The sequence below is a fragment of the Lathyrus oleraceus genome, chromosome 5 (genome assembly GCF_024323335.1).
Source record: "Lathyrus oleraceus cultivar Zhongwan6 chromosome 5, CAAS_Psat_ZW6_1.0, whole genome shotgun sequence".
Classification (NCBI taxonomy): Eukaryota; Viridiplantae; Streptophyta; class Magnoliopsida; order Fabales; family Fabaceae; genus Lathyrus; species Lathyrus oleraceus.
The window spans coordinates 362407837-362433698 of NC_066583.1; the positions used below are offsets into that span (position 1 = coordinate 362407837).

Sequence of the window (25862 nt, forward strand, 5' to 3'; positions counted from 1 at the left end):
ATACAGCTGAATGAGCTTCTTTGGTGCTCAAGAAGGCGGATAATCTCGTCAGGAATCCCCTTAACATCATCTTCCTCTGCCTCAGATACAAGGACTTCAAGATTGGGAGATGGCGTTGGATCATTATGTTCAATGGGTTTAGAAATCCCTGCATAATGATTCTGGATAATGAAAAGCCTTTTGAATTTAAACAAGCAAATCATTTATGCAGATGAAAAAGCTGTTTTTGTTTTTCAGGGTTTTTTGTGATCACTGATTTCATGCAAAAAGCAAAAAGTGAAAACAAATGGAAAAACAAATGTTTGACAATGCATTAATTGAATGAAAACATCATTGTATTAAAATGCTGCCAACAATGTCATCACTTCTCCTTTTGGCATGGGAGAAGGGTTTTAAACAAAATGAACAATTACTCTGATCTATGGATAACTGTAGGAACATCCACAGCGACCCAATTGTGGCAGACACCACCAGGAATAACAAAATTGTCCAAGTCTTCTGCATCTTCTTCTTCAATGATAGCAGCAGCTTCCTCTTCTGCAGGTTGATCAGCATGGATGAATCCTCCACTGGTGAACAGACCTTGCTCGTTGCATGTCCCGGAACCATAGCCAATGCCAGCCCGGGAACGGTTATCTTCAAGTTCAAGCACTTTCCCTAAACCAGCAACTGCACCACATTCAATGGCCAGCTTTGCATCACGGTAGGAAGTGAATGAAGGAGACTTCTTCTCGATTGGTTCATCAATAGATAAAGCTTGGAACTGAGTTCCAACTTCATCCTCTGCGTCAATGTACGAGAAAGAAGACAAATTACTGACCAGGAGAGCCTTTTCTCCCCCTACTACAACCAATTTCTTGTTTTTGACAAACTTCAGCTTTTGGTGTAGGGTGGATGTCACGGCGCCAGCCTCGTGAATCCATGGTCTGCCTAAGAGACAGCTGTAAGATGGGTGAATATCCATTACTTGAAAAGTGATCTGGAAATCACTTGGTCCTATCTTGATTGGGAGATCAACTTCCCCAATCACGGTCTTGCGCGACCCATCAAAAGCTTTTACAACAACCCCACTCTGCCTCATAGGAGGACCTTGATATGACAGACGAGAGAGTGTGGATTTTGGCAACACATTCAGGGACGATCCAGTGTCCACCAACACATTGGACATTGCATCAGATTTGCAATTCATGGATATGTGTAAGGCCATGTTGTGGTCTCTTCCCTCCTCAGGGAGATCAGCGTCACAAAAGCTCAAAGTGTTGCAAGTGGTGATGTTTGCAACAATGCTATCAAATTGTTCCAAGGTGACGTCGTGATCGACATATGCCAGGTCCAAGACTTTCTGCAGAGACTCCCTATGAGGCTCTGAATTCAGCAATAGAGAAAGAATGGAAATCTTGGAGGGCGTGTGTAGAAGCTGGTCTACAATATTGTACTCACTCTTTCTGATGAGCCTCAGCATCTCATCAGATTCTTCATCAATAATGCCACTCGGGCCACCTGAAGAAACAGGAGTCTTTTGTACAGAGGAGGAAGGCTGGGCAACAGCAAGTGCCGGATTCTGAACATTCACAGCATTCCCTACAGGGTGCACAACGGTGTCAGAAGCGGTAGCCTTTGCTGGTGCAGAAAAGACACGACCACTGCGGGTCAACCCACTAACATCAGCGATAGTGGTCACGGAAGTATACGGCAGAGGTACCTCAACCCCATCCTGGACAGCAACAGGATTGTACCGGAAAGGTACGGCTTTATCAGATGAATACGGCACAGGGCCGGCTGGTTTGATGATCAGAGAAGGGGAAGCCTTCGTCTTGTTGCTATTGTACCGAATAACAACGGGCTCAGGAAGCTTGAACACCGGGGAGATGACACTCACCTCAGGTTCAACTGTATCAACATTGCGATTCTGGAGAATCTCAATGGTACCTTCATTCAACATCATCTGCAGTTCTCGGCGAACCTGATCACAACCCAAGCGGTTGATAGAACAGACGCGGCATTTATCGTGGTCATGCTCCAAATAGCTGTGCTGACACAGCATCTTATGTAAATCAACCAACGACCGTCGGATATGGCTGACGTATTTAACCTTGTACTTCCCAAGGTCCTCCTGGATCATATTCACAGATTTCCCATGCGAAGGCAATGGGTTCCTGGTGACATTTGGGTTGGAGTCTTCAAAACTCAGAATTCCGCTTCTCATAAGGTCTTGAACCTTAGTCTTCAGCTGGAGGCAATTCTCAATGTCATGGCCCGGAGCGCCAGAGTGATAGACACAGTGCTGGTCAGGCTTGTACCACCACTGAGGGTTGGCCGGTATAGCCGGAGGATCCCTTGGAGAAACCAACTTCCGCTCTATCAGAGAGGGATATAACTCTGTATACGACATAGGAATCGGATCAAAGCTGATCTTCTTCCTTTCATAACCCGTGTTTGCTTGATTACTCGTACTCCCACGAGGCTGGTAAGCCTGTTGCTGTGGACGAGCTTGTTGTTGATACTGGGGTTGTGGATATTGCTGCTGATGCTGATACTGTTGAGCATTATCCTTGAATACAGGTGCCACATGAGCCACCTGGTGCTGATGTCCGGCACGATGTGCAGGCTTCCTCTGAACAGAGGGTCTTCGATGTTTTGGCTGAGACTGCACAGCATGCGCTTCACCTTCTTTCCTCTTAAACGCTCCATATCGTTTAGAGGAAGAACCATCATCTTTAGCTAATCGTCCTTCGCGGACGCCTTCTTCAAGACGCATCCCCATGTTCACCATCTCGGTGAAATCAGAGGGAGCACTGGCCACCATTCTCTCATAATAAAATGACCCAAGAGTCTTCAGAAAGATCTTGGTCATCTCTTTCTCTTCTAATGGTGGAGTGATTTGAGCTGCCAGCTCACGCCATCTCTGGGCGTACTCCTTGAACGATTCCTTGTCCTTTTGTGACATAGACCTGAGTTGATCTCTGTCAGGCGCCATGTCAACGTTGTATTTATATTGCTTGACGAAAGCTTCGCCAAGATCGTTGAAAGACCGGATGTTGATACTGTCCAGGCTCATGTACCAACGGAGAGCAGCACCAGACAAACTGTCTTGGAAGTAGTGGATCAAGAGTTGATCGTTGTCGGTCTGCGTGGACATCTTCCTGGCATACATGACTAAGTGTGCCAAAGGACAAGTGTTCCCTTTATATTTTTCAAAGTCTGGGACCTTGAACTTAACTGGTATTTTAACACCGGGAACTAGACAAAGTTCGGCTGCTGACTTGCCGAAGAGATCTTTGCCTCTGAGAGTTTTCAATTCCTTTCTCAGCTCGAGGAATTGATCGTTCATTGCATCCATTTTCTCATGGACATCTGAGCCTTCAGACGCTTCAGAGTGATAAATGGTGTCGTCTACCCTAGGCATGGTATGCACGACAGGAGGAACGGGAATAGGGACCGGGCTAGATGCCGGCATTTGAGCAAAGGTAGGAGCTGGCAGATCGGGCATGAAGCCAGGAGGCATCCCCCAAGGAAAACCGGGAGGCATGGCGTTTGGCTGCTGGGCACTAACAGGCACCGTCGATGTAGCTATCTCAGAAATAACAGTCCGCTGAACCGGAGTTGCTGGCTGAGGAGCAGGCTGATTCTGGGCAGCAAGGAGTTGCTCCATCAATGCGCCAAGTCTGGCGACCTCATCTCTCAAACTCTGATTCTCTTGTTCCAACTGCTCCATGATCCTTGCAGAGTTGACCCTTGTATAATACCGGTGAGTCAGCTTGTCTTCAAAATAAATGAAGAGCAAAGGTTAGAACCGGAAGACCAGAAACAAAGGAGTACCTGTTTATGCAAGAATGATGCATGAAATGCTTGTGCAAATGCTTTGATTTTCAAGGGACCCTTAGGGTATTTATTTGCAATATTTTGAATATTAAACATTTTGATTGCTCATGGAAAATATTTCTTTCAAAATATATCAAAACAAAGAAATACAGCATTTTTGAATTCAATTATTACAAAGAGAAAAGGTAAATGACATCCTATGGATCCCTAACAGCTCGGGATGCTGGAAGACGAGAAGTGCACAACTTCTTGATCTCTCTCTCATAGGCGGCTTCCATATCAGCCTTCTCCTTTGCAAGTTGATCATACTTCCTTTTCCAGAATTTGGAAGACTGAGGAAACAGAGAAGTCCAAGTGTCGTTTGGATCATCGATCACTCGGTGCTCGAGAAATTCAATCATAGCATCCTTCTCCTTGAGCTGCTGCAGCAATTCCTCTCTCTCGCGGATCCAGGCACGCGAAAGGTCTTCTTCTCTCAACTCCTCTACACGTTGGATAGGGAGGGTTGAAGGCCCAGCCACATCCAACAGTGTAGGTCTTGGATGATCATATGGCATCAGGTAGGTAGCAGCCCTCTGTCTGACCCAAGAGGTGTATGGCTCCAAAGCAATGCAGCTCTTTGGACCCAATTCGTTCCTACTCTTCATGCGAATATTGCGCCAAGCGCGGACAAATCTGGCTTTCAGGCCTTGGGGATCTTTACCCTCCTGAAAGAATACACCTTCTAACAGAATGTTATGGGGTTTATCCTTTAGGGGGAACCCAAGCTGACGACGTGCAAGCGTAGGATTGTAGGTAATCCCACCACATGTACCAAGAAGAGGCACATTAGGGAATTCACCACAAGAATTAATGATCTGGACGGTGTCATACACGCGATCATACCAGGTGATATCATCATTGGTGAGAGACATGAGTCTCTGAGACCAACGTAGACATCCCTTGTTCTCCTTGAAAGCAACTGTCTGCGGCAAGTGCGAAATAAACCACTTGTACAGCAGGGGTAAACAGCAGACAATAACTCCTCCATTCTTCATATTTCTCAGGTGCAAGGAGACATATGCATCACCCAACAAGGTCGGAACCGGATTAAGAACTGAAAAGATCCTAATGGCATTCATGTCGACGAACTTGTCGAAGTTGGGAAACAGCACCAACCCATAGATAAGCAACACAAATAGAGCCTCAAAGGCATCCTCACTCATGGCCTTCCCATAAAAAATGGCTTGAGCAATAAGGAACTCGGAGGGAAAACCCTGAATTCCGCCTTTGGTAGTCAGATTAGCTCTAATCAGATCTTCATCTATGTGCAACAGACTGGAAATCTCTCGAGCAGATGGAATACTCTCTAAGCCACTGAACGGCACTTGATCCAAAATAGGAATCCCAATAAGGTGAGAGTATTCTTCCAAAGTCGGCAACAACTGGAAGTCTGGAAATAAGAAGCAATGATAGAGCGGATCATAGAACTGAGCAAGAGTGCTCATCAATCCCTCCTCCACTTGAGTAGTCAGCAACGGCAGGAGCTTCCCATAGCGAGCTTTGAAACCCAAGGGATCTAATACATACGATGTCAGATTCCTTAACTCTTTTACATCGGGCTGCTTGAAGCTGTACTTCTTTGTATGCCTCTTTGGTCTTTCCATGTCTGAAAATTTTGCAAATAACCCTTTAAGTTCCTTGAAAATTTTCCTCTTTTGTTTTGATGACATGAATGCGGATGAATGCGTGAATGCATGAATGCAACAAACACACTCAAGGATCAAGCAATGCACACCAAACAAAGGTCGTGGGAAAGCTCTATGTATCCCTAATATCAATCATCCATTTTGGTGGATTTAGGTTTTCACCTTATCGACACCCAAGTTCCATTGATATTAACGGTACATGAACCGGTTCAGACATTCTTAATATCAACCAGCCGCTTTGGTGGATTTTAGGTTTTACACCTGATCCGGGATCCATTGATATTAACAATGTTTGAACGACTCAACCACGAATCATGGGTTTGTTGAGAGTCACGAGCATGGAGTCTCGGTTAAGAACCACCCAAAGGGAGTGTACTAGGGTTTAAACCTGCCAGACATGTTCTATCAGAGGTTCCCATAATCATCGTTCCATCTTTCGAATATTATCGGAGGAACGAATACTCGTATTCCAAGAATATTCTCAAGAGAAACTCTTATGAGTGTAGTATCGCGCAACAATCGTATCAGAACTGACATCTGAACGACCTCCGCACTACGGTCCTAAAAATAGGCCAAGATGGGTTTGGTAAACTAAGGTCCTTGGCTTCTGCGGAACATGATTGAAAGAATAATGTCTAACCACAAATAACTTGTGTGACATTATTAGTTCAACATGACCTCCACCAAGTGAATGGACTCGCAAGTCAACTGGCTAAGGACTACTCCACACCAGTCGACAAGACTATGCCATTCTCCTATCCTAGAGAGCACTCGAGTTCGGGTATAGAACTCATCTCACAGATCACCAAAGCAAACAGCAAATGTATATCAAGCAATTCACACATTACAATCAATACAGTGATCCCAAATTGTACAAAAATATGTCACATAAAGAATAACAATATAGCACAACAAGGGTGAAAAGTAGGCACTACAACCAGGGATTCGATCTTATCCCCAGCAGAGTCGCCACTTTTCTGTGACGGTGTATTCGTCGCTATATGATCTATCGATTAAACCATAAGCTAGGAGATACATTGAAATTTCGAGTCGCCACCGCACTTTTATTTATCCAAAGGACTGGCTAAAAAGCGAACAAAAGCCTAAGAAGTTTTACACGTAGAAAACTAATAAAAAGATCAGAGATTCTGGGTAAGGGGTAAATTACGCAATGGGAAGGTGTTAGGCACCCACTACGTCCTAGGTACTCCTAGGGAGCCCTTTTCACACTTGTTGTGCTAAATTATTATTTGTTATGACAAAAATATTGTGCAAACATGATTGGGATGATGAGAAAAGAATATACAAATTTATTGGGTTATTGGGTTCGAACGGATGAACCCGTTGCCTACGTACCTTCCATCAAAGGTAAGGATCAGAACGCCGTAGTTCGGCTAAAAGATTTCCAAAAGTTGGTGGATTCAGTTTTAAACACAAGCACTGAGGCTTTTCATTATCAATGGGAGAACACTCGACCAAAAACAACATCCACCATGCGAGGATAGCTTCGACGTACTATAGGGGTTAGCCCTGTTTTCAGTACGGAAGTCTTACTGTCGACTCACTAAGGATAGGCAAGATTTACATCAACCACAATGATAATTGAAACCTATGGCTAATGCATGAAAAGATTAACAATGGACAAAGCCAAAACAATTGAGTGGGTGAAGTTAACTGATTATGATTATGAAAATGAAGTCAAAGTATGATTAAGATTAATTCAAGGAAGTATTATGAAATGGAGTTTGAAAAAAGTCAAGGACTTGAGTCCAGGTTTTTAGTTAGAAAACATGTAGATGTCTGCACAACACTTATGTCAAGTTTGAAAGATAAAGTGTGAAAAAGTCTAGGACATAATGAATGATGAATGGATGAAGATGGAAAGTAAAACTTCTTAGAAGGTTCACTTCTTGAAATCATATGGGAGATGATTCAAGTGTGTCCTTTGGAATAGCAATTAATAATAACAAACAAACAAAGTAAAGAAAAGCGGATACCGGATGCCAATCAATGGTCTTATACCAATCTCCTAAAACAGAATGGGATGTCAGAAGCCACTCAATGGTCTTACACTAATCTCCACAGGCAAAGAAATAAAAAGCGGATACCGGATACCAATAGATGGATTTACACCAGTCTCCTAAAACAAAACAGGATATCAGAAGCCACTCAATGGTCTTACACCAATCTCCTCAAAAGAAAAACAAAGATGAACTATGGAAGTCAACTGCCAATCTATCTGGACTTAGGTTAACTTCACAGTATGCTCACAGGAAATCCAATGCCACATCACAGGGACTTACAATGGATCCTCACATACATGAACAAAAGCAACAAATGATCACAGGAATGCAAATGCCAACTTACAGGGACTTATAATTGCAACCTCTCACACAAACAGATGAACAAACTATGATCACAGGAAAGCAGATGCCAACTTACAGGGACTTATAACTGTATCCTCACATACAAACAGACAAACCAAATTATGATCACAGGAAAGCAGATGCCAACTTACAGGGACTTATAACTGCAACCTCACATACAAATCAAACAGATCAAACTATGATCACAGGACAACAGATGCCAACTTACAGGGACTTACAACTGCAACCTCACATACAAACAAACAGATCAAATTATGATCATAGGATAACAGATGCCAACTTACAGGGACTTATAACTGTATCCTCACATACAAACAGATAACAGAAGATATGAGTGACCAATGAGGTCTTACACTCTATCCTTCCATGTCACAGGAGCAAATGCCAAAGCAATGGACTTACAATTGTCCTCAATGGGCAAACAACAATGATAGCATCACAAAAAGCAAATGAGATGATCATGCATTAATGGCAATTGATGATGATGATAGATGCATAACATACAGGCAAACAAGTGCACATGAAGCAATCAATCAATCAATGAATATCAGACAGCACACTCTATAGCCAAACAAATGGGGGGCTCACACAAGAGGGTTTGACTTTGAAAGTCCACTGTAATAGGTGAAGGTCGCTCTTAACCTGGCCATTGAGGGGCTCAGGTGAAGCAGATGAAAAGGAGATGAGGGGTGTGCCTCATTGCTTCTATCTCAGATCAGAGAGAGCATCAAAGAAAGTGTGGGAGTTCAGAAAGTAGGAACTCTCTCCACATTATTGACTCGATTAGATCTTGGGTATTTATCTCAATGCTTCAACCATGTAATGGGAGCAAAGAGAGGACACACTGAATAGTGGGGGATAGATTGCTTATCCCTACCTTCCACCAATTGCCTTACTTGAAGGACTTTTCCTGCTTAGGACAAATTTAAACACACACAGGCATTGCCTCTTAAGGAGGACTTCAGACAGTTTGCCCGGTCAAATAACAGACCGGGTCTCCAGACTACATGAAGAAGAAATATTTATACCTCAAAGCAAATGCTAAAAAGCAAAGCAAGCAAGCAAGTTCAAAGAACTTAAGCAACTAAAGTACCTGAAAAAGTCAAACTTATTAGCAAACAGTTCAACAGTCAAAATCAAAGGCAAATGGATAAACAAAATTCAACCACAGAGGGATCAATTGTGCAAGGCACAATGACTCAAGCATATGAGTCACCTACAAAACAAGTGTTAGCACATGATAAACAAACCAACTCAATCAAAATTGAAAGGTCTTTGGGGCATTGGTGCTCAACCTGAAACAGATGAACTCAACATAAGCTTAGAAGACCACTAGGACTAGCCTAGGGTCAAAGATGAAAGAAAAAGTCAAGGCAGCAAGAAAAAGTCAACCCAAACCAAGTTTAAACATTCAAGAAGCATTCTCAATTGGATTCACAATTATATCATGCATCATTGTCATTTCATATGCAAAAGGATGCAAAGCATGGCAAGAGAAGCATACAAAAGTCAACAGCAAAGACTTCATTCAAAAGTCAACTCAAACAATCTCAAAAATTATGAAATAAATCACACTCAATCCTAACATCTAACATGGTATACATGTAAAATTTCATGGCATTTGGATGAGAGGAAGGCAGTCAAGTAAAATCATGAAGTCAAACCAAATTCAAGTAAGCATGGTGAAAGTCAACAAGCATGGGTCAACTTCAAAAAATCATATCAATTTGAAAACAGAAGAGAAATGAGTGAGATTAACACCAATGCAAAGCTCAAAGAGTCTAGTTATCACATATGAAATTTCATGGTCATACAATAAGATTTGAGAATTTCACAAAAGATATGGCAATGCATAGCACAAAAAGTCAACAAATGACCAAGTATGGAAGAAAAATCTCAATCAAATGGAAAACAGCATGATTAATTCCAAGAAAATTCATACACAAACTAGACATATGAGAGATCATTCATGCAAAATTTGGAGTCAATTGGATAAGAGGAAGCATGTGAATAAAAATTGGGAAAATGCATGATCATGGTATAGCACCAAATGTAACACATAACTTCAAAAAATCAAATCTCTCAATCCACACATGATAAATGCACAAACCTTATATGGAAATGAAGGTCAATGTGTCTAGTTTCACCACAAAAAATTTCAAGGGCATTGGATGCAACATGAGTATTTCACAAAAGGAATGGCACAATGTATCATTTATGCACACATGTGAAGAAAATAATTATCAATTAAAATCCAGCCAATGGAAAAATAATTAAAAATCATGGTTAAATAAAGGACATTCTTGTGAACATGTGGAAAAAATTTCAAGATTTTTGGATGAAATGTGGAAGAGAAATAAATTGTGGAAGTTGGATGATAAATTGGTGCAAGCATGAGCAAAAGGCATAGCAATATGGGGTCAACCAAGTCAACGGAGTGGCAAAGCTGTAATATTGAGTTCACTAATTAAAACTCTGCGTTTTGGGCAGAGGAAAGGAAATGTTTTCATTGGTCCTCAGCCAATGAAACAGTGAACACCAATGAAACTTCAAATTTTCTGTTTTTTAAGAAACCCTAGGTTTGCAGCATGGTTTTGCAAGCAAACAACAATCATTTTCAAACAACATCAACCATCATCAACAAATAATCATGGCATGGCATTTTCAGGCAACAACAGCAACACCAAAATTCGACCATCAACAACATCATGGCATAAATATGGACAAAGCATTTGGCTTAAACAACAGCAGCAAGGTTTATGCATCAATTTCAAGGTGTCTTCAAGCAATCATCAACAACATCAAACAACATAATTCAACCAAACATGCAACCTCATGCATTATCAACCAACAACAGCATGGCATTATTCATGAGATTTCCTTGGCAGCTCAAAAACAGCAAAACAGCAGGGCATTCATAAGATTTTCTTGGCAGCTAATGGCAGCAAAACAGCAGGAAAAACTCAGTATGCTTCAAACAAAACTCGACCAAAAAACAAAAGCAAAGCAAGTGGCATTCAAACTCATGTAACTTCATGCAAATGATCAAAAATGAAGTCCAACAAACATTCACAAACAGCAGGGCCATGGTTTCATCATCACTATGTACTCATCATAACAAACAGCATGGTGTTCAAGGTGTTTCAAAACTGCAGCAAGGTTATGTCAGCAATGGTATCATGTTATCGACCAAAACATCACCAGGTAGAACAGCAACAATAAACAAGCATGGTCAAGGAACACTGTCATCATTAAGCAATATCAACCAATAACCAAGCAACAAAATCATGAGAAAAAAAATCTGTACAGGGCATAAGTTTGGACAGCAGTATAATTCATTCATCATCATGTTCATCCGACCAAACAAAGCAAAACAAACAACAGCACATGACAGCATATAAACAGCAAGCAGTATTTCATCATTATCATCATCAAGCAAACAGCAGGAACAAACTCAGTATGCTTCATGTCATAAACACCAAAACAACACAAGCAGGAACATTTCTAGGCAGGGTTCTCTAAGCTGCAGCAAGCATATTTATCATCATCATGTTCATCAAAAACAACAGCATTCAACATTGGTATCATGTTCTCATAGCAAACAAACAACAGCATGAACCAAAACTAGACCAAACATACAACAGCATAGCATAATTCATATGGTTTTTCATGGCAGCTTAAGGCTTAACAGCATGGTATCATGTATTCATCACTAGTCAACATTCAAACACCAATCATGGACAACAGAATATACCAATAGCAGCAGCAGGACATTAATGTTTCACATGGATTTCATGGCAATGTTCATGGTTTAATAGCAGGGCATTTCATCATCAATTTGCATCAAACAAAACATGATTCGACCACATCACACAACAGCATAGCAAAAACTTCATCATGCAGCACTAACCAAAACAAACAAACAGCAACAACATGGCATTGTGTAAGGTTCATAATGCAAACAAACAAAAGCATACAACATACTTCACATGGTTTTTATAAGCATATTCATGAGGTTCAAAAAAAACAGCAGCATTAGCATCAAAGCTCATCATCAAAGTAATCATCAAGAACAATAGCAAGCAAGCAGCATGGTGTTCAACATGATATCCATCAACACGAAATCATTTAGCATGGTAAACAACAAGGTTCATGCAACTACTATCATCACCTAAACTCAACCAACAACAAAACAACATTTAACCCTGTGGAAATCTGGACAGAATTAGGGTTTTAATGCAACAGTATTCATCAAGTTCATGCAACATCATCATGAATCAACATGCCCAGAAAATGAAACCAAGCATGCCAATAGCTTCATCAAGCATCAAACAACAAGAATGTGGTGTCATATTTCATTAACTCATCATGTCCAAGCCAAATCGAAGAAAAATGCATTTACACATGAAAATGAAAGTTCAGATTTAACACGATATAGTCAACCATTTCAAGCAAACTAACATCCATTAGAATCAGCATCAAGTGAACTATCCAAAGCATATCATGGCATGGAGAAAGAAGAGATCGAGATTTTTACTTGGTTATGAAGAAATGGATGAAACAGTGGTATTTTGAGGTTGCTATACTCGAACAGATGGCCTTTGTGCTTTGCAATGTTGAATACTTGAAGAAAACCAGCTCACCCTTGCTTGAAACTCTCAAATCTTGAGTTCACCATTGTCATGCTCATTGAAAACAGAGCCAGGAGGGAGCTGCACAGGTGTGGTTTCACACTTGGAATGGGCTTGTTATGATGATGGATGATGAAGAAAACAAGAGGAAGCTCGAGGGTTTTGGGATTTTTTTTGCAGAAAATCACTTTGAGCAAAATGCACTATGTGAGAGTGAGGGAGAATTCTGGTTGGTGGCTGCAGCTTCTAGGGTTGCAAATGACAGCAAACATGCTTTATATTTGCTGTTTAAGTTTGGTTAATGATGTACTAACAATGATTAGCTCAAATGGAACCAATTGCATTTTTACTAATTTGGAAATAAGTGAGTAGGGAGGTGTGTTTGTGGTCGAGTGGGCCTTGGCCAGGCTGTAAGCAGACCTTCACAGCTGCTGTTTTGGTTGTACAAGTGAAATGCTGTACTGTTTTTTACTCAATGAACCAAAATGCATAAAAATGCCAACTTTGTACCTTGGCCCAAAATGGTAGGAAAATGGTGATATGATGATGGTTTAAGGCTTGAGACAAGTCACAAATGTGATTTAGAACATTTTCCAATTGGCAAAAATGAGAAAAAGTCCATAAATCAAAAAGTCAACTGTGAGTCAAACTTGATTTTAAATGAAAAAGGTCCAAAAATGCCATTTTGATTGGCAAGGTTTTAGGTCATGAAATTTATATTTTTGGAAAGAGGATGAAAAATGTGGTTTGTAGGAAAAAACCCCACCAAATTTGGCCTTATGGTTTGAGAGATATGGCTTGTTGAAGTTCAAAAATTGGTGAAAATGATTTGATCATATCTTGACAACCACACATGGGATTTGAGAGTTCTTGGACTTTTTGAAAATGGGAGAACAAGATCTTCAACTTTCATGTTGGGCAAAAATTCATTTGAAGCTTGTATCATGATGTAAGTTTAAGATCAAGAAGTTTCCATTTTTGGCAGTTGAAATTACAGGTCCACTTTCTATTTCTGGAAAATTTTCTGTTTGACTTGATTTTCTTCCATGATGAGGTTGAACATGATAGATGAGGCTTACATGAGCATGAATGAGCTCCTTCAAATCAATTCTATCCATCAAATCTCTGATTAAATCCTCAGTTGACCAAGTTTGACTTTTCTAGGGTTTTGAGTGACTGGTGCACTTCTGATGAATTCCAAACCCTAATTCCTTGAGAACTTGACTTCAAATGATGTCTCAAGTTGTATGAACTCTTGATTATTGATCATGGTGCCCAAATTCTGCAAGAATGGCCACCATCCACTGCTTTGACTGACTGTTGACCATCTTTGACCTAATTTCTGATGGTTGCTTTAACTGCAAGCAAAAAAGGTTAGACTGACAATATTTTCGTACTTTTTGAATGATAAACATATGAAAAGCAAGAATATACAAATGCAAAGTATGCTTGGTGATCAAGAAACAAACCACAAGGCAATCTATCCACTAAGAGGAAAGCAAAGGCATGCATTGATCCTTGAGGTTATGATATGAATGATATGGGCCATGAGGGATCTTAGGGCCAAAATTGGGGTCTTACAGTGTACTATTTTTCCTTTTATAGTAATAATGGGGAAATTCCCCGAATGTCGATCTCAAGGACTGCAAGTTAATATTGAGTTTAAATTATCATTCAATTAAACAAAAGTATTAATTTGGTTTTTAGGAGTAAAAATGTAATAATAAAAGTAAAGGTAAAGAAGGATGAAAATAAGGGTTTATAGAGAAAAAGGAACAATGCCAAGGAAGGTGTATGATTTATCCCTGTAACAACTCTGAGTCACTATTGCATCAATAAGTATCAATTACTACCCATTCTTAAGAGTATTTTCTCCCAAGTCCTTGGTGAGAAAACCTTTAATCAATCTATCCTAATTTCCATGTCCATAGCCAATTAGGGTGAAGTTAAGATGTATAATATCAAGAATACTCTGGTTCATACAGGGTATCCCTAGTCCTAGGTGATATCTACTGTAGAGTAACCTTATGAAAACCTTATCAATGGCGGTCCAGCCTAATTGATAACCACAAATCAATCTCGATTGGTCCGAAAGAGAAAGCAATAAACACATCAAAAGGTTACCGTATAAACAATATTATAAATGCAAATGTAAACTCAAATTCGTTACAATTCTAAATCAGGGACACCCCCATAACATTAGGGGGTTTAGCTACTCATATTGTTTAAAACAAATTCAAGATAAAAATTACACATTACACGTAATTGGATGACTTTGATCTTCAATCGCTCCTGCTCATGAAAACCTTCAGCTCTCTGAATGCCTTAATCTCTGTAATACTTGATTGCTTCACAATTTTGTGTTTTGCCGTATTCCCAGATGATTTTTCCTTTGGCAGAAGACCCTCTTTTATAGTGAAAATTCCTAGCAGCAGTTGGACAGGTCCAAAAATATCTCTAAAAAGCCCGACGAACAAAAGCCCGAGAAAAACTGAATTTTTGGGCTTGGGCTGACACGGACCGTGTCAGTTGACACGGGTGGTCGTGTCAGCCTACTGTCCCAGCTGACACGCCCCTAGCATTGTTGACACGGTTGGGTATGATGCCTGACACGACTCGTGTCAGCTGACACGGGTGGCTGTGTCAGGCCACTGTCTTCTACACCACGTCCTCCTTTACCTTACACAACCTGTGTCAGGTGACACGGGTGGCCGTGTCAGGCCTCTTGTACCGGGGTTTTCTGCTCCTTTTCTTGCCGGAATCTCGCAATGTCTCGTTCTGAGTTCTCTGGTCTACCTGGACCTTTCGGACAAAACAATTTATCCCACGCATAAAATCACGAAATAAAAAGTAAAACATAACAGTGATTAAAATTGCTTAAATAAAATGATGGAAGTAAAACTAACTCGAAACGTATCATAAATGCTTGCAAAGTGCGTCAAAAGCCTCTGTTTCGTGTCAGATCAGTAACGAAAACTCAATGCAAATGGTGACTGATCACTCTTGTCAGTTGAAGCCTCATGAAGAGAACTATATGACTCATGATCTTGAACTAGCTGTTATTGTTTTTACATTGAAGGTGTGGCAAAATTACTTGTATAGATTGCGTTTTGAGATATTTAGAAATCATAAGAGTTTGAAATACTTATTTGACCAGAAAGAGTTAAACATGAGACAGAGGAGATGGATGGAGTATTTGAAGGACTTTGATTTGGAGCTTAAGTATCACCCGGGGAAAGCGAGTAAGGTTGCAGATGCCTTAAGTCGGAAAGAGATGCATAAGGCCGAGTTAATGATGTTAGAATACACATTGTTGGAAAAGTTATGAGATCTTAATCTTCAGTTCAGTTGGACGCATGATGGTGTGATAATGGGAAATTTGAATGTTACTTCTAACCTAAGGGAAGAGATTTGACAAGGACAAATGATAGATGAGAAGTTGCAAGAGATGTTGACTCAACCAGGTTTCGCTCGATCATCGGATAGAGTCGTTCTATTTAATCACAGGATTTGTGTTCCGAATGATGCCGAGCTGAAAAGAAAAGTTTTGGAGGAAGCACACAAGGGGGCGTTTACCATACATCCAGGTTCATCGAAGATGTATCAAGACTCGAAGAAAGACTATTGGTGGCCTGGAATGAAAAGGGATATTGTAGAGTATGTGTCAGACAGATAGAGAGATAGAAGAAGAGGAAGCAATCTAGTGAAGAAGATGAAGAAGAAAGCTTGGAGAAATCAAGGGCTTGGAATCCTCTTCCATTTCTTGAGGTGGGTTCTAGTTAGAAACCCTAAGATTCTAGAAATTTAGGTTGTAGAATCATAGATGAATCATAAGAATCCATGGTATGTGATGAATGTTTTATCTTGATTTTGTTGATTTCTATGAACAAGTACTATGATATGTTCTTCATGATTGTGGTGACTATATGATTTGTTGTGGTTGTGGTCATGAACTTGAAACCCTTGATATATATATATATATATGTGTGTGTGTGTGTGTGTGTGTGTGTGTGTGTATGTGTGTGTGTGTGTGTGTGTGTGTGTGTGTGTGTGTGTGTGTGTGTGTGTGTGTGTGTGTGTGTGTGCGCGCACGCGCGTGTGTGTGTGTGTGTGTGAGCATTTGGTATGATGAGTTTTGTTGGAAGAAGAAGTGTATGATTGGTTAGGAAGGTAACAAAGTTATGCAGGTGGAAATCCATGTGATACAAAAAGTATTTCTCTGAAAATGGTAAGGACCAATCGATTGGTCCTGGGTGTTTTCTCCAAGTCAATCAATTGATCACACACTCAAAGCTGGAAAATGTGTAATTTTGCTAAGAACCAAACGATTGACACACTCCTCCAATCGATTGGCCAAACTTTATGTTTTGCAGAAAAGAAAATTTTAGCAGGACCAATCGATTGACAGGGGATTACAATCGATTGCATAAACTTTCTGTTTTGGAAAAATTGGAAATTTTCGTGAGCCAATCGATTGACACTGAGGATTAATCGATTGACCCTTTGTAAACTTTGAAAATTAGAAATGTGAGAGGAACCAATCGATTGGGCTTCCCCAACCAATCGATTGACTTATATCAAACACTTCAAAAACCCATTTCTTTGATGTTCTAAATGCTTTTCATCAACCATTAATCAATTGTGATGATATGTTTCTATTGAATCCATGTTAATTGTGAAAAATACATAATGAGTTTAGTGAGTTAACCTAGGATTGGTATTAGGCCATAAGTTAGGTTTATAACTTAGATAACATTAGAAGACGATATTCATTCGTACAACGCTTATGTGGAGGTCGTGGACGAATGGTTGCCATAGTTGAGAATGAAACGCTTTGTATGGAACATGCCATGTTGCTGCTTGTGTATTTTGGTGAATGAGGTCACCTTTGATTGATGAATCTTGTTATGATTTATGAAATTGATCATGTATTCAGAATGTTTTCCCTTTGTGGTGCACATCTCTATTTGATATACTTAGGTTAGGGGTGTGCAAAAAAACCAGTTATCCATAACCAAATTGGTATCCAAATTGATCCACTTTAAAAAAACCAAACCAAATGCCAAAATAAAAATTTGGGTATCCATTTTGTTATCCAAATATAAACCGTTAACCATTATAAAAATTTGGTTTTGTTATTGGTTATCCAAATTTTACTATGAGTTAAATTTTTATATTTGCATCTTTTCATGTTTTATCACATTATAAATCAATTTTATATTTTAAATTTTTTTAATTTTTATAAAAAAATTATTTTAAAAATAAAAATCAGATTTTTTTTCTTTTCACCAAAAATATTATATTTGGATTTTTTTTTTCGAAAAAATTATATTTGATATTTTTTTTAAATAAAATTATTATTTTTTTCTAAATAAAAAAGATATTTTTTATCAAAAATATTTTGTATTTTTTCAGTAAAAAAAAATAGATTTTTTTTTAAAAAAAATTATTTTCAAATTATATTATTTTCAATTTTTTTTTATATTTTTTTTAATTTTTTCTGAATATTTTTTTAATTTTTTTTTTATGTTTTTTAAATTTTAAAAGAAAAAATATTTTAAAAGCTCATAAAATTTATTTATGAACAATTATGAGGGATTTTAGAAATTTGAACAATTTTTTTGATGAATTATTTATTTTATGAACAATTATGATTTATAGAGATATGATTCATAATTATTTTATTTTATGACCGTTTTTATGTATCACATCATACTTTGGGATTGTTTTTAATCGAGATATTATTTGTGGTGATTATAAAAGTCAAATTTAAAGTAATTTTTTAAAATAAATACTTTTTTATATAAAATAGTTTTATAATTAGTGAAAATAAAAAAGTTAGTTAAAAGAAAATAAAAATTATTTTTGATATAAAATTGATTTTTTAAAAATATAGTTTTGAAAACTATTTTTTTTTATAAAGTTGGTTTTGAAATTGATTTTTTTAAGAAAATAAAAAATTGGTTTTAAAGAAATTGATTTAAAAGTGTTTTTTTTAAAAACGGTTTAAAATCGAACCGATCCACTTATAAACCGATTTCTAAAAAATAAATTGGTTTTATGAAAATGGTTTTAAGAATCAAACCGAACCATATATATGGTTCAATTTGGTTTTGTTCATGATCCATGCACACCCCTAACTTAGGTGAGTAAGCAATAGAATGTGAGACCGATGATTCGTGCCTCAATTGGGTTTGAACCCCAACTATGGCGGACGTGGGGTTAAGATGGACACCTAAGTGGGTTAGAGTCTCATATGGTGAAAGATACCCTAAGTGAGTTAGAGTCTCATACGGGTGACAGTCGCTTGAAATGAGTTTGGAACTCACAGAGGACGCGATATCCATCGCGAAAGTCGAATCATACGAGCATGCATGAATTGGGCTTGCCCTAGACGTAGGTCCGCCCGGGGATTGATGTTTCGTGAATCTGAATAATGATCTTGTTTGAGTTGCGAGAACTCAGGTGCATGTTGCCATACATTGCGAGTTAGTTCCCCATCACTTGAGTCTTCTTTCCCATGTTGACTTGAGTTGGATTTTGATTAGAAAACCTTGTAGAGACGAGTGAACCCATAAGATAGGGAACTCACTGAGATTATTATCTCACCCCATGTTTTTGATTATTTTTCAGGTGGTTCTGAGCAGGTGAAGGGTAAGGACAAGATTGAGTGATGTCTTGCTTACATGATGTTTGGATGGCTACTCCGCTGTGTATATATTTTTGAGATCATTGTATAATGATCTAGCTCCTAGTTTTATTTTGGGCACTTTTGTGTATGTTTTATGCCATGTTATGTTTCTTTTGGGCATGTAAATATGTACATTGTTGCCGCTAGGTGCTTATGTATTTCAGTACCAGTATTACACTATGTATAATATGTATTCTAGACATGTATTATATATGGGTGTTACAGGGAGGGAAAAATATATTGAATTAAGTGCAATATAGGCCACAAGATGTTATAATCTCTAGATATGGAGGAATAAAATGAATCATGATGGTGACTTCATGGAACCGTACAAGCCATGGGAGAAGATTATGGAAGATTTGCGGTTATATAATAAGATCACATATTTGAGGAATCGGGCAAGTCATGGTAAGAACATAATTATGAGAAATGTGCGATAGAATCTACCGAAACAATTGTGGATTTGCGTAAATACAGATAGAGTATTCAAGGACACAAATAATATGGTCGGGTGTGGATGTCTATTGAAGAGTGACAATGGTAGGTGGATCAATGTTTTTTCTAAAGCTTTTAGATCCACGGCGACTTATATTGATGAACTTTGGGGCCTGTTAGAAGGATTAGAATTGAAAAACAAATTGGGATTAACAAGTTGGTAATCCAGATGGATTCTAGTGTAATTGTGGATATGCTTAAAAAGGAAGGTAATGACGATGTTTTTGGTTGGAGTCTAGTTAGGAAGATTTATAGTTTATTGAGTTTGAATTGGAGGATCAAGTTTCTTCATGTTTTTCAAGAAGTAAATAGGTGCGCGAATGTGTGAGCAAATATGGATTGCGCGTAGACACAAGATATGTTAATCAATAACAATCATCCATTGAGTATGATGCAAGTTCTTGATAATGATTTAAGAGGCGTTTCCTTCTCTCAGCTAGTAGCGTTGCAGTTTTATTCTCTTGGACCTTGCCCCGTTTTGTACCAATAAAAAAATCATATGATAAAAGATGCAATAAGACCAAAACCTTCACTATATTGTATATCATTTTCAGAAAGTTATTTCAGTCAATATTCATGCAACTAAGTACATCTGAAAATCCATATAAAAACCCATTATAAACGCAAATGTGAATATTAATAGGATTGTTTACATTTTTATAACACATGGGAGAAATATTCACCAGAATATTTCTATAATCCAAAATTTGTTTTTGAAAAATAAAAATTACAAATATAAAAAAAAAACTAAGAAAAACTAGTTAAATTGTGGCACACACAAAAAAAAGTAATAATAAAAATAAAAATAATATATTGATTAAGAAGAAAAATAACTCCAATTTTATTATTTTAACTTGCATGGAGCAACTCAATTTTCTGGATACAACAGACAAATAAATAAAAATTAAAGAAAATAAAAAATGCAAACAAAAACATATAAACAAATTGAAAAATAAAAATACAATACTCCAAAAAAACTCAAACGCACGCAACATCAGATTATACGACATCGTTTTCGTCGCAGAGAGAGTCAATTCACAACTTCGAAGTTCATAGCTTCATCCACCATAACCATACGGCGTCGTTCCCGAGTTCACCCCTTCCGACTCGGTTGCGAATCAGCGTTTCTGATAAGATATCATCTTCCACTAGGTACTGTCGGAACCTCATCATGATCAAACCTTGTTTCTTCTTCTTTTTAAATCCTAAGGTGTTTATATGCTTAAAAATCATGAGAAACTAGTAAGAAAAGAAATTGAAATCTGTATTTGATGTTCAATTTGTAAATGTATTCTGTTGTATGTTTAGATTCTGATATTGTTGAACATTTACCAAGTTTTAGTAAATTTTCAGTTGTTCTTGTGTTGAACATTTATTATAGTAGCTAGTATATAATTCACTTTATTATAGATTGAAGTCACCTATTGATAATTGAATTGTGTGTAATGCATGTTTTCTTGGTGCATTTGCATTATAAATGTTAGGAAAGTAGGGTTACTTGTTGTAGGCTTGTTATCTCAGTTCTGAACTTGATCTTAGCAGTGCATGTTTGGAATCATTCTGAGTTTGAACACATTGCGGTGGCACCGTGATTTTATTGAAGCTTCAAAGTGTATAGTTGGCCTAAATCACGGTGTCATAATGTGATTCTGCCAAACCCACCGTCGTTCCAACTTAACCAACTTATGCTTGGTTTGCAAAACTGAGGTTCCTTGATAAAACGATGATAAAAAATTTGGCTGAATCGCATTATGACACAAAAACAAACCCTACAAAATATCAATCTTTAAGGCTTTGTTTGAGAGTTTGGAGCGGAGGGGAGGGGAAGGGAAGGGAGGGTTTCGAAAAATGATTTTTCTTTTAAATATAGATAAACCTTTAAAAAAAATTGAAAAAAATATTTTGTTTAAAAATGATAAAATAATGCTTATCATTAATATATTTTTAATTTTTGAAATACTATAACAACAGAAATTATATTTGAACAATTTTTCTAAGCCATCCAAAACCCTAAAAAATTCCCCTCGAATACAAATTTTGAGTTTCCCCAAATTTGTCTAAGATTGATATTTTGTAGTAGTCAGTGTAGTTAAGATCTAGTGTTGGATCGTAAGATTGTAAGATCTTACGTGCCAAGGATACCTGAGAGTGCTACGACAGAGAAAGATCGTTTTTGTTGCCAGTGTGGTCAAGATCTAGCTTTTTGAAGCAAGATCGTTAAAAAAACGTAATGGGCCTTTTTTTGGGTCTGAATTATAATTTTTCATGTTTTTGTGTATGTCTATGTATAAAATATATACTAGTATGAAACTTTCATTTTTCCCTTCGTTGGGATCTTATGTGCCGTCCTAACGATCCGAGTTTTACAATTTTTCTCAAGCCGATTGATCCTACTTAAGATCTAGTGCTTGACTACATTGATAGTACTAGTAGTCCCTTTTGCTTCGATTGTTTGGTCTTTGGAGCATTCTTTTGTTAGATGTTGTATTTGATACATCACTTATACATCACTTGCACATTATTTTGTTAGGTTTCTTTATTTTTATCAAAATGATTTTGTATAGTACTATATGTGATGGTTGTTGCTAATTTGGTGTGTCTGCTTGCTTTTCTTAACGGTATGTTTATTTGTATTCTCATATTCTGGAATTTTGCTTAAAAACATGATATATCTGTTACTTGTGGTTGTTCCTGTATCCATTTGAAGAGGACTGATTGAAGTTGATAAGATTCATGGTTGAGAGGATTTCGGTGTCATCTAAGAGTGAAAAGGTTGTTCATGGTAAGAATCCTAGTGCTGGAATCAAACAAAAATTTCATAACTTATTAAGCTCTTTCGAGGACTCAACTGAAAAGGAAAATGATGAAAAGGCAGCTGATGATTATTCTATAGTTGAAAGCAAACTAAATGGTTTCAAAATGGAGACTCAAACTTCCAGAATAGGAAGTACCAGAGACGATGCCTCTATCACTCAGGCCCGCATAGATGGATCCAACTCTGTGAATGATGAATTAAACTGTGTACTAAATGAAAATAAATTGGCTGTAGAAGAGGTTGATGCAGGAATGGCTTCATTTGGAAATGAAGAAAGTTCTGCTCCTATTGGTGATGAACGTTTGACAGTCTCAAAACAAAAGGTATCTTTCATGAAAGCTCATGATATTTTCTTTTCTCAAGTTGATACCTTATAAAAAAATTATGCTTATACTCAGCTCTTTACCTTTTACATTTGATATCTCCAAACATATAAAATGTGTAGAACAGAGAAAACTTGCCGGTTGCTTTAAAAAAAAATCTGATTTTGTTTTATGAATACGGCATGTGCAAACTTGAAACTGATAGATATCAAATTCAGGAGAAAGAACTTGTTGATGAAGTAACTATAAGGACTTCGGAAGTGGAACATCTTGAACGAGAATTGGAACTGATGAAAGCAGCAGCTGAAACGGCATTTGATAACCAGCAGTCTATTGACGTCTACCTTGACCAGTTGACTGAACAAGTACATGCTAAAAGAGATCACTTTTCGACTTTGGAATCAGAATGGTAGGTCAAAGTGTTTGTATATAATAATATAGATGTTTATTATAGGTTTATGGATCAACATAGGCACACCATAGAATTATTCAGTATTGAACTTTTCCCTTTCCAATAAAGAAAAAATTTACATATACATGCACGTTCATTCACACATATATGCGTGCATACATTTGTAAGACAAAAGTGATATATCTTGAGCACATGATTATTATCTTTCCATTCCTATAAGAGAATGAACAGTGAAAATATTGTTATCTTTGCTGGATTTCAATGTGGCGCAGGGATGCTGTAAGAAAACCCTTGGAAGAGAGAAAGAGAACTCTTGAGGAATCTTTATATTCAAATAATTCAGATGCACAGGTAATGCTCCAAAAGTTGAGAGAAGTGCAGCAGGAAGAACGGTTCATTTCATCTGAAATTAGAAAGAGGTGCATTTCCAAATTTCATGTTTGATTTATTTCACTTTTTTTTGCCCAATGTACATTATAAGCCTCTTCTTACAAGCCCCTTGCTAGAGACATTCATTGAGTCACATGTTTTACAGTTTTGTTTGGGAATTGGCGATTCATACTATACAGCTTTTTCTTTTAGCATCCTTCTTGATTTCCATCAAGTATTGATTAAATGAAGATTGCTGCCTTTTTTTTTTCATGATTAATGGAAATGGAAACTTGTTAGAAGTTCTCTCTAATTTTTTGCATTAAAGCCATTTTGTTGGATTTAACAATAAATGAGTACTTAGAAAAACAGCTAGAGGTAGTGGAAGACTTAGAAAAACTACAAGAGAAGTTATTAAAAAAGATCTCGAGATTAACGATTTGGATAGAAGCATGGTCCTGAATAAAACATTATGGCTGAAGTTGATCCATGTAGCTGACCCCACTTAGTGGGATAAGGATTGGTTGTTGTTGTTGTTGTTGTTGTTGTAGTTGTTGTTGTTGTAACAATAAATGAGTACTTCTAACAAGCTGAACATGTGCAAAATTATGCTTCTTAGAAAGAATTGAGAGATCTATCAAAAGAAATCGATTGCACCAGTGCAGCAAGCATCATTTTATGTCACTTTAGATTTATTAGGTAGTTCAAACACTAATTTTACCGAACACTTCAAATTCAGTTTGCTAGTTTATCCTCTATCAGCTAGCTTGTCTTCCATCTGCTACTTTTTACCAAATCGAACCTTTGAGGGTCAAAATTTCAACTGATTTTATCTTGACTGTTTAATACTTTCAGTATATTGACGTCTTAAATAATCAGATTTACCCGGATGTTTCATATGCCTTATTGACTTGCATATTCTCTCTATCACTAGGGAGGAAGAACATTCAAAACTTCTTGCAGATCTGGAAAATCAGCAGAAAGTAGCACCTAGGAAATCCTATACTCACCGCATTGAGGAGATTACGAAAAATAGCCGCAAACAAGATGCTGATATTGAGAGAATCTTAAAAGAAACTAGGGAGGTTCAATTGGAAAGTAATTCTATCCAGGAAAGTTTGCATCGGACATATGCTGTTGCCGATGAAATTGTGTTTAGGTATGAAAGTTTTTCATGTATTTATAACATTAATGAAGAAACAATGAAGCACCTTGCGTTAGTAGAGATCTTGCTTCTTTTTTCTTTCTATGGTTGATTTTATTTTGTCACTAAAAGTAAGCATTGTACAATTTGTTTTCACATTCTTACCTCTGCAGGGAAGCAAAGAAAGATCCAACAGGGCTGCAGGTTTATAAACTCCTGGTAAACATCCATAAAGGTTTTGAACAAATATCTGAGAAAATTCTGGCAACGGATAGAATTAGAAGAGAAGTATCTGACTATGAAATGAAACTGGCAGCCACACCTTCCACTTCAAGAAGCTTAGATGTGAGCAAGTTACAATCTGATTTTGATGGCGTGATTATTAGGGACGACGAATAGCCCAAATAGCGGTACAGTTGAGTGAAGGTATTTAAACAACTAATTCGAACTTGGCATACACAACTTCAGATGCTAAGATGTGAGCAATTTAAAAGCTTGTCTTTATGCCATTGTGAGGGAAAATGAATACTTGATCCACAGTTACAGGACAAGTAAATGTTAGTCTTCGAAGATTCATTGGAAACAGATAAAATAGTTAATTACCAACTCTGCCTGTTTTTGTCTTGAAAGTTATAGAATTTGAAATTAGAAACACATTAAGAACTTTCATTTTTCCTATTGGTTAGAATGGTTGAGTTCCATGTTTGTTACTTGGATTTTGTCCATTATTGTTTTTCACAAGACCTAGATGTATCTAAGAGGCATAAATTAAGTACTGTAATGTCAGTTTACATTTACAGAACATTGAACTTGCAAAATTATAATATGAAGAATCAGCTTTTAAAGCAACTTGGACATAAATTGTTTTTTCAAATGAAAATTCTGAATATTCCCTATGTTTGAACTATGGAATTACATGTTATATTTAGGTAACATAATACATGAGTTTACTAGCAATTTTGTTGTTTATGGGTTGAAATAGATAACTTTCATGACACAAGAATGCATTAACTTGATTTCAAACTGAGACGAATAATTGTTGTGTTAGGCAAATTAAGCCTTCTTCAACTGGGTATAGATTGTCT

General features: G+C 37.5%; 1 protein-coding gene across 1 annotated transcript; it reads left to right on the forward strand.

The window, feature by feature from the left end:
* The first annotated feature begins 20664 nt into the window (after positions 1-20664).
* LOC127084708 (uncharacterized) lies at positions 20665-25581 on the forward strand. Its single transcript, XM_051025214.1, has 6 exons — positions 20665-20866; positions 22422-22852; positions 23071-23261; positions 23537-23683; positions 24568-24792; positions 24951-25581. The coding sequence occupies exons 2-6, from the start codon at positions 22448-22450 to the stop codon at positions 25174-25176; spliced, it is 1194 nt and encodes a 397-aa protein (XP_050881171.1). The 5' UTR covers positions 20665-20866; positions 22422-22447; the 3' UTR covers positions 25177-25581.
* The last annotated feature ends 281 nt before the right edge of the window (positions 25582-25862 follow it).

Coding starts and splice junctions, on each gene's coding strand:
- LOC127084708 (XM_051025214.1), top strand. CDS start 22,448: ATGGTTGAGAGGATTTCGGTGTCATCTAAGAGTGAAAAGGTTGTTCAT. Junction 22,853..23,070: donor TGACAGTCTCAAAACAAAAG/GTATCTTTCATG, acceptor TATCAAATTCAG/GAGAAAGAACTTGTTGATGA. Junction 24,793..24,950: donor GCCGATGAAATTGTGTTTAG/GTATGAAAGTTT, acceptor TTACCTCTGCAG/GGAAGCAAAGAAAGATCCAA.